General features: G+C 44.3%; 1 protein-coding gene across 1 annotated transcript; it reads right to left on the reverse strand.

Annotated features, from left to right (window-relative positions):
• Positions 1 to 647: 647 nt before the first annotated feature.
• tshr (thyroid stimulating hormone receptor) lies at positions 648 to 11,624 on the reverse strand. Its single transcript, XM_019858035.1, has 10 exons — positions 11,111 to 11,624; positions 9,927 to 9,998; positions 9,138 to 9,212; positions 7,057 to 7,131; positions 6,550 to 6,624; positions 5,751 to 5,828; positions 4,647 to 4,715; positions 3,686 to 3,763; positions 3,338 to 3,526; positions 648 to 2,707 (listed from the first exon to the last, which is right to left on the reverse strand). The coding sequence occupies exons 1-10, from the start codon at positions 11,269 to 11,271 to the stop codon at positions 1,294 to 1,296; spliced, it is 2,286 nt and encodes a 761-aa protein (XP_019713594.1). The 5' UTR covers positions 11,272 to 11,624; the 3' UTR covers positions 648 to 1,293.
• Between the last annotated feature and the right edge of the window lie 158 nt (positions 11,625 to 11,782).

Here is an 11,782-nt window from a genome sequence, read left to right on the forward strand (position 1 = left end):
CGGCTTGCAAATGAAATGCTAACCAGATGTGCTACTGTCTGGCAACGTTGCAGTAACTCACTATCACATTGTGCGCACGTGTGTTTGCTTTGAGCGTGCTCAGTAAAAGCAAATCGATTTGTGCTGATCGTTTCAGTCACTTGTTTCCGTAAGACGGTGGAAAAATACTGTATCGCCATCGCACTCGCTGGAAAAACAACCCTTGCATTCCAAAGGAGAGGCGCTGACAGAAGATATTTGTAGTTATCATACCTGTATGCAATTACTAGTCGATTGCGAGCAACCAAACTATGCCCTCGTGTTTTGTTTTTGTAACTGGATCACATTCTTTTGCGAGATGAAGCGCCACCTCTGCAAAGTTTTCAAGTCGTGATACATGACGAGGAAGAAATGCTGAGAGCAATGACACTCATGTTTGAACCCCCCCTCCAAAAAAAACGTTAGCCAGGATAGGCTACAGCTCCCTGTCGGCATAAGCAGTGTAGAAAGTGGATAAATGGATCAAAAATTGCGGTATCGGTGATGAATCCTGATGTATTGGATTAAATTCATACAGTTTCATAAAACTGGAAGGCGTGACACTGAGATCAATAATTGTGAAGATTCAATTCATGACGGGGAATATTAAAGGAATACATTTTTTTTTTTACTAGCATAATGTCGGAAAGTACAGTATATCTTCAAAAATGTTTTACAAGAGGAAGTCATCATTGCATGAGAAAATGATCAGAACAAACTAGCAGTTTTAAAAAGAAGCAAGTCATTTTTCAAGGGGAATGTTGTGAAGCAATCCAAAAATTTAGATTCCATGAGAATACTCCGAATAAAATCATGAAACTTGTTTGTTGTAACGATTTGACACACACAATAAACCATGAATAGTGCGACTGCGACAGACATCGCCACTCAACGTTATGGTCATTGCGGTGGAGGGAAATGCAATGAGTGCAGATCGTTTGAATGTTGAAGTCTTACTTTATGTGCTCAATTTTCATTTCCAAAATCGGTATGCAAGCAGGAGTCAAATCTCTCCTCGTGCCAAACGCCTGCCACACTGTGCCTCAATAACAAGGCCTCACCGTTGAAGAGATGAGGTCAAAGTCATATTTCAGTGACACTTGATATTCCCCACCAACTGGAACCATAAAAATCCTCCCAGCTGAAATTGTGAAAACAGCTGAAGTTGGAATGGAAGCCCGCTGGAGCATTCTGTTAAATATTCAAACAGATCTGCCGGCAAGGACTTCAAGGCCTCGACGTCTCTTCCTCCGAGGGCTGCGGCTGGTGTTTAGCTCACGTCTCCAGGTTCTGGTTCTCCTCAAGGTTGGCCCGCAGGCCGGTCACCGGATGGTATGAACACGCAGAGCAATTCTTCAGGTGAATAGTTGCGTTTTTCTGGCCCGGACTTCTTCCTTTTCTGAACTTGTCCTTGTCTTTTCGGATTTGGGATGCCCCGCTGCTGCCTTTAGAGGAAACTGTCTGACCTCTGAACAGTTGAGCCTGCCGCTGGCACAGACCGATTTTACTGAGGAGGATAAACACATCCCCTCTGAAGGCTTTGGTGAAAATGGCATAAAGGAAGGGGTTGGCGCAGGAGTTGAGTGGATAGAAGAGCACCAACAAGATCTTGGAGTTGGAGACCGTGATGAGCGGCTGGTCCAATACGGCCGACATGGCGTAAAAGGAAATCGGTGCCATGCAGAGAAAGTCGGTAAAGATCAGGACGGCCATGCGCTTCGCTATGTTGGTGTCCTTCGATCCAGAGCGGTATTGCGGATTGTGCACCGTGCAGTAAATCTTGATGTAGCAAGCGCAGATCACAAGAAAGGCCATGACGTTGAGGACCAGCACGGAGATGACGTAGACCAGAGCCTCGGTGGTTTGGATGTCCATGGGGAGACAGATGCTGACCTTCTGGTAGCTGCTCACCCCCACGAGTGGCAGCAGCGCCAGCAGGAGGCAGAAGATCCAGCCCCCCAGCATCACCGCCGCCGCGTGGTGAAGATGCAGCTTTCGATCCAGTCGCATGGCAAACGTGATGGCGTACCACCTTTCCAGCGTGATCACGGTCAACGTGTAGACGGACAGCTCGCTGGCAAACACGGTGAAGAACCCGGCCAGAGCGCAGCCGGGACCCGTCTGCCAGTCGATGGCGTGGTTGAAGTACTCTGCCCGCGTGTGGAGGTCCACCGAGGCGATGAGCAGCAAGTAAATCCCCATGCAGAGATCGGCGAAGGCCAGGTGGCACATGAGGAAACGTGACACGGAGAGCTTGTAGTGGCTGGTGAGCAGCACCAGGAGAACCGCCGCATTGCCCAGAACAGCCAGTAGGCTCACAAACCACACGGACGCCCGTAGGAAAGCAAAGCCCATGATGTCCTCGCACGGGTTGAACTCATCGGGCACGGGCGCGCACAGCACCTCCTCCCCCTCGTCGCACAACACCACGTAATCGTGGCGATTATCAAAGCTTTCGCTCTGGTCCTCCTGAGGGTTCATGAGGGTCTCGCCAAAGCCCACGTCCTCATCCGGATGGCCACCAAAATAGGCGTGGTAGTACAAGCTGCCGTGGAAGCCGCCTGCGTAATCGCTCTCGTAGGGTTCCTCCGGGATGTCTTTGACCACGCCTTCGAGGGTCGGCGCCACAGAACGCTTACGATGCTGCTCACTGAACGCCGTCATGTTGCAGAAGATGTACTCCCAAAATCTGAAAAACGCAATGAAAAAAACCCCAAAAAAAACACTATTGAGAAATTAGTGGTTGTGCAATGTCAAGTGCTTAATGTACTTCCATCTCACTGTCTAAAGCACCAGCGGAAACGCGTTTTCTTAAACCCACTGTGTCATTCCTCTCCAACACTTTTGAACGCCAGCTACTGTATGTAATACAGGATATATGTTGTGTACGTAAAGGCAGCCAAAAAAAGCTAATATAATGAAAGAAAACTAATATAATGAAAGCGGCTCTATTGTTGACGTGTCACAACTGGAGAGGCAGAGTACTTGTTCTTGGTCGGCTACACGCGCCTCTCACCCAAAACTCAGCTGGGATAGGTTCCAGTGTTGAAACGTTTTAGAAAATGGACGGAGTCCTGTTCCGAGTCATTTCAAATCTGGCTTTTGCTAGGTGTTACAATAACGACATGCGGTGACACAAGCGATGATGGCAGCGCTGTCCGACATACTTCAATGTATAAGAGAGTTGGTTCAGTACCGGCCAAGATCCACATTATGCAAGTGCAGCTGCCCGATACATCATCCGGCTTACGCAAAAAAATATAAAATAATAATACACCGTCGTCAGTTTGACCAATACAAAAACAAAGCTGAAACTCGCCCTCGTTTCTTCTTGAGGTTTTTGAAGCCGCAGCAGTGACTGGGGTAGGTGAGGTTGGCCGTGGTGAGGTGCTTGAAGGTTTTGATGGGTGGCAATTTCTTGAGTGCCCACGCATTGCGGGCCTTCAGCTCTCTGAGGGACTCCATACCGCTGGCGGGCAACGAGGCGATCCCCGTCTGGGATATGTCTCTGAGGGTTCACGGCGGAGGAGAAAATATGAATTGTTTGCATTCATCGCTTCGCAATTCTATCCTTTGAGACGTCATCGTCGAAGGAAGGGATGCTTTGACCGAGATAGATGTTGTTTCGGGATGTTCATTGTCAGGATGTCAAGTGTGAGGATCTTACAGAAGCATGGGCCCGCTGATGGCGCCGTCAAAAGCTCTTTCGTCCATCTTGGTCAAATACTTATTCCTGTGAAGATCACTGCGCAGGGAAACAAACGGTACAAATCGTCAAGTGGTCGTTCACATTTTGAGCGATGGTGCGGAGGAATATCGGAATCCCACGGGCCTCGTTCCCGCTCGTTTCTCATCGTAGTATTTTAAATGAAACGCTTTTCACTCTCACTTTAATATTAGACATTGACACAGCGGAGCACCACTTAAACAGATCGTACCCTCACCACACATCTCTCCGATCTAATCAGGATGAATAAAGCTGCGAGGAGCTGTGTTTGTCTTGGTCGGGCTGCGCTGGCGGCTTTCGACACTTGACTGCAGATGACACGCCAACGCAAACATCGCACACGTGTTCCGACTCTGGTCGCTGACCAAAGGCTTCGTTAGGCTCTCGTAAAGCGTGTGTAGGAGTTCGAACAGAGGAGAGGAGAGCTAAGTGACTATTTGTATGTTTAAATCTCCTAAATGCAAAGAGGTTGAAAACAAAATGCAACGATTGTGATCTTAATTGATCTTGGAAATGGCCACAAAGAATCCAGTGTCTCTGAGTTGAGTTCAAGAACGCAGCTCTTAATACAGACTTCCTGCTGCCCAATTTGGAGCCACATTTTCCCATGAGAACTTGAGCGGGCTAATCAAAAGCTTGGCTAAAACCCGTTTGGAGTGCCGAAGAGAGGATCCGTTTGCAGCGCAAAAAAAAAAAAAAAACGCACACGACGCATGTCAGCAATAGTTTAATCCCACGAGTTGTGAGGTCTGAATATGCTGAGCAAAGTTGTCAGAAAAAAGTGGAAGAAATGTACTTAGTCGCTCGGAGGTGAGAAGTTGAACGCACGTCTCCATTTTCCGTCGTTTTAAACGTTTCTTTTGTAACCGCTGTCAATTGAATTCAAGGCGTTTTGACATACACTTGATCCAGCTTGGTCCCATTGAATGCCTGATGTTGGATTTCCCTGAAGCCGTTCCCATACAGCATCCTGAAAAACAAAACAAAAAAAAGAATGCGTTCACCTAATAAGATGAAGAGCACTGCGTCGTTTGAATCACGACCTCCTACACTGCAATTTCATGTGCAGTTCACAGTGACGTCTCGTCTGTCCGCGCAATTTTGTGGTTGAAAGGCCGACATTTCCTATAAATGCAGCGCCGTGTATTAAATTTACAATCTCCTCTCCGCCTGACCGCATGTCCGTGAGCGTCTGTTGTGTGTTTGTGTGTTCATACAGCGCTCATTCTTAGAACACGTTATTCAAGTGAGCTCATGCTGACCTGTCTGCACCTCTTGAAGCTATTTGATGGTTAGCATTATTATTATTTTTTTTTGTCTTAGTCAAAGGCAATGTGCTCTGGGTTTTAATACGGACTTAATTAGATTTCAAGCATTTATGGGGCAATTCTTTTTCTGGGGTTGCTTTTGTTTTTGTTAGCCTAGTGGCTAATAACCTTTTGATCAGCTGCCCCCACCCCCCACCTCCCTTGGAATAAATGTTATGATTCGAGCTACAGGAAGGTTCCCATGCATCCTGGGTAATTTGGAACATTTACATGCTGGCCAATTTTACTGTTATGGAAGACACATGGAAAAGGAATCAAATATGCTGGTCAACTGAAAGTACGGTAAATGGAAGTACATTTGTGGGAGGGGCTAGTTTACTTTCAAATCAAAGTTCCTCGTGGACCAGTACCACCTCATCGGTGAAGAATGGTGGCGATAGTGCCATGACGTGCGCATGTAGGAGTGCCAGTGGAACTGGTTCCTTTGTATTTATTGATGATATGACTGCTGACGAAAAAAAAAATGCCATGTCAACACCAAATTGTAGTTAATATGATTGATGGCTGAAAGGACTATTTAAAAAAAAAAACATCTGACGCACGTAAAATATTTTAAAATACATTTAATTCGGAATACTCACTACTGGACCGTTACTAACATAGACCAACAAGAAACATTAAGTTCACGCATGCAATCCTGTACATTGCGTACTGTGTGTGTCATGCCCATAGCTCACACTGTCAACAAACCACTCGTGATGCCGCAGAAGGAGTTAGGCGGGACGACCGTAATGTGGGGATGATCTACAATTTCCCTGCAAAGAGAGAAACCAAACAAAGAGAGCATTAAGTGCATTGGTGAACATATACTCTTCACTGGAAAGTGACAGAGGCACGGTCAGGGTGGAAGATTGATGCCTTCTCACTTTTTAGGCTTGAGCTGGAAAATGAAAGTGGGTAGGGGGGCTTGATTGAAGGAATGACTCAGTGGCAGAAAACCACACACACTTGATGACTCACAACATGCACTCACAACAAGTGCAAACGGCCACATAATAAGTGCTGGTGTGCTGTTTTCCCCTGCCCACTTCAATTAATGCCATTCGAGAGCTCTGACCGCGCTCAAATTTCGGTTGGAAATCGACCAAAGCAGTTGCCCAAAGCAGGAAGTCACTAATTTGTCTGCCAATCTGTTCCAAATTGTCTTGTCACATTGAGAATATGTCAGATGGAAAAGAAGTGAGCCACTGCGATGGGCCTCTGAGCCATGCCGTCCGTGCCTCCGGCTTCAACGCGGATAACACCAGCACAAAAGCTGCAATTGTTCTTTGGATGAAACAGCAACAATTGTTTGGGCAGAGAATATTGGTACTTGTTGTTGCATGCTCAATGGCTCTGTAAACCATCCATCCATCCATATTCCAATCTGTTTATCCTCACAACGGTGTTTGTGCGTGTGTGTGTGTCAGAGAGAGAGAAAAAGTAGGTAGCTCAGCATTGGTTTAAAAAAAAAAAAAAAAAGAAAATAAAACTTACACAATGAAATTGTTGTCATTTGAGTGGATGCTGCTCAAGTCAGGAAAGTGGTTAAGGCCTGTATTGAGAATCCCCCTGATGGACAGGAAAAAGCCGTTAGAGAAGATAAATGAAATTCCATGCCTCCCCAGATGTCAGCTAGAGAATTCACGTCAGGTGCCGTACACATAAATATCATGTATTGGATCAAGGTAGCTGCACTTTTACTAGGCCCAAAAAGACTGTTTAAAGTGAATGGTCACGTACTTGCTATAATTCGACCTACAGTGTTATTATTCACCCTTTTAATGTGGATGTCAGAGCTGGGCTTCAGGCAACAGTAGGTTGTAGTTTTACCTTAAAATAACCATTGAGACAGTGCATGTGGTTGTCGTAAGGAAAATGACAGCTTGTCATGGTTATCCAAAATGGCCTACTTTTGTCATTATTGGTGCACCAGCCAGGATTTGTAAAAAAATGGAGCCATTGCATTTGTTTGGTGGGGAAAAAAATGCGATGAGTACTCACAAGTATTTCAGGTTCGGGAGATTCTTAAAGGCTTCTGGGTCAACGTAGGTTAAATTCTTGGCATTCCGTATTTCTCTGATTGAACAAAGAGACAATGTTGTGTTGAACTTCACAATACACTTGTCATGTTACCAATGTAAATTGAAGGTTTCCACGTGAACGCAAGCCATAAAACCAGTGGAAGACACACAGATCCAGGGACTGTGAATTGAACTTGGCCTTAAAAGCTGCTGGAAGAAATGAACAAGGTGCAGGTCAGCGGGCAAGAGAAGGGAAATTTGGTGCCTACAGCCAAAACCAGAAGTAAGAATGAAAAAAAAAAACCCCAAAAGTGTTTCATTAATGTGTTTATGCTGGTTCACCCCGGCTGGACAGAACAGTTGTGTTATGTCTAAGGCCAAATGTGTCTTGGCCATATTCACATTCTGGCTCAAGGCCTGGCTCCAGGCAGGCAGACTCATTTACTTCCTGATGCTAAAAGCAGGGGTGGGGGGGGGGGGATGTACAGGATTTGTGTAGGCTGTTTTATAAGCTCATAAATTAAAAACCATTGCCGATTCAGGTACTTTTTTTGGTCAAGTGAATTCTTTTGACTGAAGATCTTTCTCTGGGGTTTGCAATTTTTATTTCTTTATTTTTTTTTCAAAAGATTATGAAAATATTGACATACATCGCAGGATGTGGTCATGCTTTCCAGTGACGTATTTTAGTGACCCCCGCTACTGAGCTTGTTCTGTGGATTCTTTAAAAGGTTCTCCAAATTTAAGGTTTAAGGTGGTTTAAATTGTAGTTTCAATTCCGTTGATTTCAGCTCTTTTGCCATTTTGTTCTGCCTGACAAGGTCTTGAAGTAAAAATACACAAATGTCTTTTTAAAAAAAAAAAAAAAAAGAAAAAAAGAAAATCCCACCTTGCGTTGATGGCCAGGACCAATTTCTCTTTCTGTGTGTAACTCGACTCTGTGTTGAGGAATTTGTCTTCCTTTCATCTTCCGTGTCCTCCTAATTCCCAGTAAGAACTGTGTATGTATGTCTGTGGTTTCTCGAAAGACAAGACCCCCCCGCCCCAATCATCAGTTTATAAGTACAACCTCAAATCTTCAGCTGCTGTTGGCCTCCTCGAGGAGCCGAAAGTAAGCAGGGCATTCATTTGTGTCTGACCCTGAAGGAAACCCGAGCGAAACGCTATTATCTCTCGTACCGCACCAATCAGAGGCAAATAGGCCCGAGAGGTATAAAATAACCACCCCCCGGAAAGATACCAGATACCAACCTCAGCTCGATGGAATGATTGCTTCTGCCCGTATTTTAGTGATTTGGAATTAGTCTGCCAGTTAGTCACGACACAACCCAAGTAGGCAATTTAGGAGCACTTACGGTCCTCAATTCATGTCGCGTACAAGTGTCACTGTTAATTATAGTTACTGCTGCAAACTGTGACACAACCATTTAATCGACCAATTGGAGAGTGGAAATAAATCACACCCAAAATGTAGTGTTATAAATGTGTTGACTCGGTACGCCGGTCGGTGTGTGGAGAGTTAGGGTGTCATGTCGAATGGTGTGTGGTCCACCTGGAGGCCGCACACACACACATCTCCTAATTGAGACAAGAGTGCACCTCTCTCAACTTTTCTCCCCAGGAGCTTGGAGCATGAAGGAAGGTAAGAGGAGAAGCCGAATAATGGCGGCTGTACATTTTCTTCTGTTTGATAACTTTTTTTCCCGCGCATGTCTTTCTCTAACAGCCTCCAATTTGATATGGCAGGATAACACCTACAGCACAGCAAGATGATTTGCAAAGCAAGTTCACAATTCAGCCTTGGCGGACATCCTCATGGTACTGATTTTTTTTTTTCTCCTCAGCAAGACCACATATCAGAATTAACATCCAATTACCAATATCTAGTTTCATATTGCAACTATTGAATCGGGCACGATGATGTAGAGCTAAACCTCAGCAAGGGGTGAAGCCCTTTCAAGGCCGTCACTGACGGTTATCGGTTATCATGCCAGGGAGCTAATACAACAGCTTACTCAACCAGGATCTATAAAGCGTGTGCCCTTCATTTCAGATACTCACATGTGGGTGATTTTCCTCAGGCCGTGAAATGAGTTCCTCTCAAGCCTTTGCAGGGTCACATCCACTGATATATATCTAAAAGAAATAAACAGTTGTATGTGTGATCGTATTTGCATGACCGTTCCAATACCGCAGTGGTTTCCTGAGTTTTCGAGCCAACGGCGTCTCTAAGCCTCCAAATTCACTGGTCATTTTGTAACGTGCCACATACACGACCAAGTCATCGGCGCCAATGTGCAATTGGAAACAAGTACAGTAATGTTTCAATAACCTTCCAACGAGGCAATTGCTCAGTGTTAAAAGCGGGTACGTTTACAAAAAAAAAAGCAAATCAAAATAGACAATATCATTAGATAACGATTAAAGATTTTGGGACGTTTTTTCATGTCATGACCCTTTAAGGTGGAAGACACTGCATGATAAGAATAGTAGGATAAGAGAAAGCCACTCTCTCAAATAGATTTTACTTCCCGCCTCAGCCTCCTCTCGAGGGAGTCCCCTTTGAAGTTAAATGAGTATTCACAACCTTCCTGCTGTCGAAAGTGCGCGAGTGGAGTTCCAGGAATGCATTAATGCTTCCAGCTGTGCAGCCAAAGGTGATACTCGGCAGAGAGCGAGTCAATCCCTTAAGTGCGGTGTGAGACAGAGAGGAAGGAGAAAAGGGTGAGCAAGCGCAAGGCTTGGTTTAGTTAAAAAGGGCACAGGTGGAGGAGAGCGGCCCTCAAGGGGCCGTGTTGAAGTTTGTTTATTTGACGAGACTTAATCACACCAAACACTGTTGCTACTCACATTCGCGAGATATTTTCCATGTTGGCGAAGGCGTCCGATGGCACCGATGACAGGCGCGTCTCGAAAAGCCATCTGCTTGAGAAAGAAGAAAATATACATTTTGCGGTCACAAACCTGGAGGGAGGTATGAAAATGGCATTTTGAAGGCTGGCTTGGCGATCTTGGATCTTTTAAGTCTTTGCATGGGTTAAGGAATAACCTCTTTTTTGGAAAGGCTCCCCCCCACCCCCCATTTTTTTCCAGAAGGAACTATCTGTGAGTTTGCAAAGCATGCTGCCAAAGGTAAACATTGTATTTGAACGCGAGGCCTAGATGAGTCAAGTGTCATGCTCTGCGGGCTTTTTAAGCGTGTCTTTGCTTTCCTTTCCACCTCTCTGACTCTCACCGAGACATGCAGTGACCTTTCTGACGCTCAAAGAAGTGTGCACATGTGCTGACACTTTCTACCTCTCGCATACATTTATTTGCACGGCATTTCTCCTTTGGTAGGCAACTTAAAGCATACACAGACTCGAAAGACTCGCGCAGACACGCAGGATGAGAACGTTGAATACACCGAGATGAAGGAAACTTTACAAATGATTCCTATAGTCATTGCATCAAAGTTAGCACTTTGTATGAAGGAGACAATATACCTGTTTTTAAACTGACGTCTGTGTAGATGACTAATGATTGGTCATCATGTCATGTTGTGATCAAATGCCTGTTTTTGGTTATTCTTGACACATAGGTTGTTGTTTAACGTATTATAATGGGGACTGTATAATTGTCATGAACATTGTTTTACTTTTTCCACTGTTATATCTCTTACAGCAGTTAATTACGTTGCAGTTGGATATCATTCGTGCAGTGCCGTGTTGTGGTTGTGAGTGTAGTCTTTCAATTTCTATCACATTTAAATCCTGAATGAAGTAAAAAAAACTGTTGAATGGAGAATTGACATCACATTACTGACTTTTAACACTATTATAGTCAAATAGGCAGATAATGTGACTACTTGACAGATTCTTCGTGCCATGTGGGAGCACTTTTGGGGTAATAGCCATTATATTATAATGATTTTTCCAGCAAAGTGTGCTGGGAAAAATCAAAGTTGACGAGCCAATTTTTATATTCAACATCTATTTAAAAAAATTAAATAAAATACTTTGAAAAAATACTTGTACAGATAAAATTGTACTTACAGTGTCTCTGTGCTTGCCGGGAAATTGGGGATCAGATCAATGTCAATGCAAGAGATGGTGCGAGTCCTCCACTCTGAGCACTCACAGGCATCAGGACAGTTGTCAGCATTGGACGCAGTGTTCAAGTGGAGGATAATCAGGAGGCATACTATCAGTTGCATGATATAGTTCTTCTCTCTTCTTGTCTCTGTGGTCCCCTTGATGATCTTCGTACAAATATATACAGGATAGCATTTGAATTATTGCCCAAAACCTTGCAAAGAGCGCGCACTTTCCTCTCCAGGGTGTTCTGTGTGTGAGGCTGTGAAGGTACAGGAGAGATGCTGGAGGACGGGCATGCAGCTGGAGCTCTTTAGTGGCTTTTGGAGGTGGTCTTCATCTTGAGGGTGGATTTAGGAGACACTCTTGTGTTAGATTGGAGAATAACTCCCAACCCCTCGCTCATTATTGTCGGTATAATGTTACTCACCACTCAACAGGCAGCCTCGTGTACTGCAGGAGACAATTATGTCGAATCCGTAGGCTCCAAAATCATGCATGGATTTGACTCCACATAACTTAAAATAATAATAATAATAATTAAATTATTAATAATAATAATAATAATAAAAGTTATATTTAATAATAATAATAATAATTAAATTATTATTATTAATAATAATAATAAAAGTT

This window comes from Hippocampus comes, unplaced genomic scaffold (assembly GCF_001891065.2).
Source record: "Hippocampus comes isolate QL1 unplaced genomic scaffold, H_comes_QL1_v1.1 scaffold339, whole genome shotgun sequence".
Classification (NCBI taxonomy): domain Eukaryota; kingdom Metazoa; phylum Chordata; class Actinopteri; order Syngnathiformes; family Syngnathidae; genus Hippocampus; species Hippocampus comes.